The sequence below is a fragment of the Coccinella septempunctata genome, chromosome 2, assembly GCF_907165205.1.
Source record: "Coccinella septempunctata chromosome 2, icCocSept1.1, whole genome shotgun sequence".
NCBI lineage: Eukaryota > Metazoa > Arthropoda > Insecta > Coleoptera > Coccinellidae > Coccinella > Coccinella septempunctata.
Window position 1 is genome coordinate 16714165 of NC_058190.1, and position 2229 is coordinate 16716393.

Sequence of the window (2229 nt, forward strand, 5' to 3'; positions counted from 1 at the left end):
GTTTGAAGAAAAATTTTTCGATGAAAATCTTTTCCCCTCTTTAGGTACCCCTGTTATTTACCTTCCCCTTTACATATATAAGCAAAAATTATTCCAATTATAAAACTCCTTCACCCGGAGGTCAGGTCGCCCAATGAACTTAACGGAGGTAACAACGAACTACGGGTTCATATATATATATATATATATATATATATATATATATTGATGTTCAGGGAATAGACTGATGGATGATGGATGAGATGGAAGGTAGTCATCAACATAATAGAGAGGTAGAAAAATTAAACCGAAAACTCTCAAGCTCTATTATAAGATTGGAAATTAGCAACACTAACAGACAAATAAATAAAATCCAGAAAACCAACAATAAATTAGTAGAGTTGCTAAAAAACAAGCTAACACTGGAGACCGTAAACGAATACACAAGGAGACAACAATTACACTACAACAGAATATTCAATCAGATTAAACAAAAGAATATTGCCAAGATTGCCAATCTTGAAAATTCAATCAGAGATGGGAGTCTCAGAATACAGGATAAATGGATAAGGAATACTACAGACAGAGAAATACCAGATGATGTAAAAACTATGTTGGCACTGGGCTCAAAATTCAGTATACCAGTTTCAGCAAATCAAATACCCATATACAAACTTATCACAGATGTGGAGGATTTAATCCAGAAGGTTCCAACAGAGAGGAGGGATTTTCTGAGAGGAAAAACAACAAGCATAATTACTAATTTTATACACAATAACAGCAACAAGAATTACACAACAGAAAGACTATTCAACGTGACAAAATCCTTCTTGAGGGACAATGAAGAGCTGATTGTACTTAACAGTGACAAAGGATCGGTAACGGTGATAATGGAGAAGCAAGACTATGTACAAAAAATGCTAGCGATCATCAATTCTAATAGTTTTAAAGAATTACCCATGGACCCGACTCAAAAGATACAAACAAAATGTAACAAATTCGTTTCCTTGTTGGAGACACACAAAGTTTTCACAAGAGAAAAGGCAAGGCAAATGAGGACCTACAACTCAAATACACCTAAAATATATGGCAATCCAAAGATACATAAACCGGACACTCCCTTGAGGCCAATAGTATCTTGTATACAGGCACCAACCCGGTATCTTTCTGGGTATGTAGCAGAGATATTGAGTATGGCGTATGATAAAGACAATGAATATTATATCAAGGATTCCTTTGAGTTTGCTGATCTTGTGAACAATCTTAAGGTACCACCTGACCACGTTGTCATATCGTTGGATGTGGTCAACTTGTTCGGAAACATCCAGAGTGAACTAGCAATCGAAGCAATAAGTAAAAAATGGAATGTGATCCAAGAATATACGAACATACCTAAACAACTCTTTATGGATATCCTCAACTTTCTGATGGAGAACAGTTATTTCTCCTTCCAAGGAAAATTTTACCTGCAGATATTTGGAAGTTCCATGGGCTCAGATCTGAGTCCAATAATATCCCTTTATGTGATGGATTATCTTCTGGACGGCACGGTTGCCAAGTTGCCATTTAAATTGTTTCTTATAAAAAAGTACGTAGATGATCTCCTACTCATTGCTCCAGCTAACGAAATCACTAACATCAAAACCACATGCAATAGTTTTAATCATAACAACAACAACATTTTAACATCCAGTTCACTGTAGAGGAAGAAGATGAAAACCACTCAGTTCCATTTTTGGACACAAAGGTCTGCCGAATAAACAACACCATAAAATTAGACTGGTATAGAAAAGACATAACATCAGACAAATTTATCCATTACTTATCTGATCACCCAATCAAGACGAAAATAAATACTATAAAAGGAATGAGAACAAGGGTAGATAGAATTTGCCATCCCGATTTCAGGCAGATAAATAGTAACAAGCTTTTCAAAATATTTGTGGAAAATGGTTATCCAAGGAGTATGCTCAGAAAGCTACTTTTTGAGTCGGCCACAAGTAGAATGAATGAGGTTGAAGAAGTCAATGTACCATCACAAAACAATGAAATCAATGAGATAAAATATGGGAGTATAATGAACATAAAAACCCTCTCTGGTAGAATCAAGAACTGTTTTAAGGGGGAAGATCTGAAAATAGCCACATATAATTCCAAAACCTTGTTCACCCTGTATTCTAGATTAAAGGACACCACACCAAAACAGTTTAAATCTGGCATTGTGTATGAGATAAGTTGCAAGAATTGTCA

General features: G+C 35.4%; 1 protein-coding gene across 1 annotated transcript; it reads left to right on the forward strand.

Moving 5' to 3' along the window:
• Positions 1-233: 233 nt before the first annotated feature.
• LOC123307024 lies at positions 234-1682 on the forward strand. The gene has a single exon (XM_044889226.1). The coding sequence runs from the start codon at positions 234-236 to the stop codon at positions 1680-1682; it is 1449 nt and encodes a 482-aa protein (XP_044745161.1).
• Positions 1683-2229: the final 547 nt, after the last annotated feature.

Bases quoted from the DNA above. Each gene is read 5' to 3' on its own strand.
- LOC123307024 (XM_044889226.1), top strand. From the start codon at position 234: ATGGATGAGATGGAAGGTAGTCATCAACATAATAGAGAGGTAGAAAAA.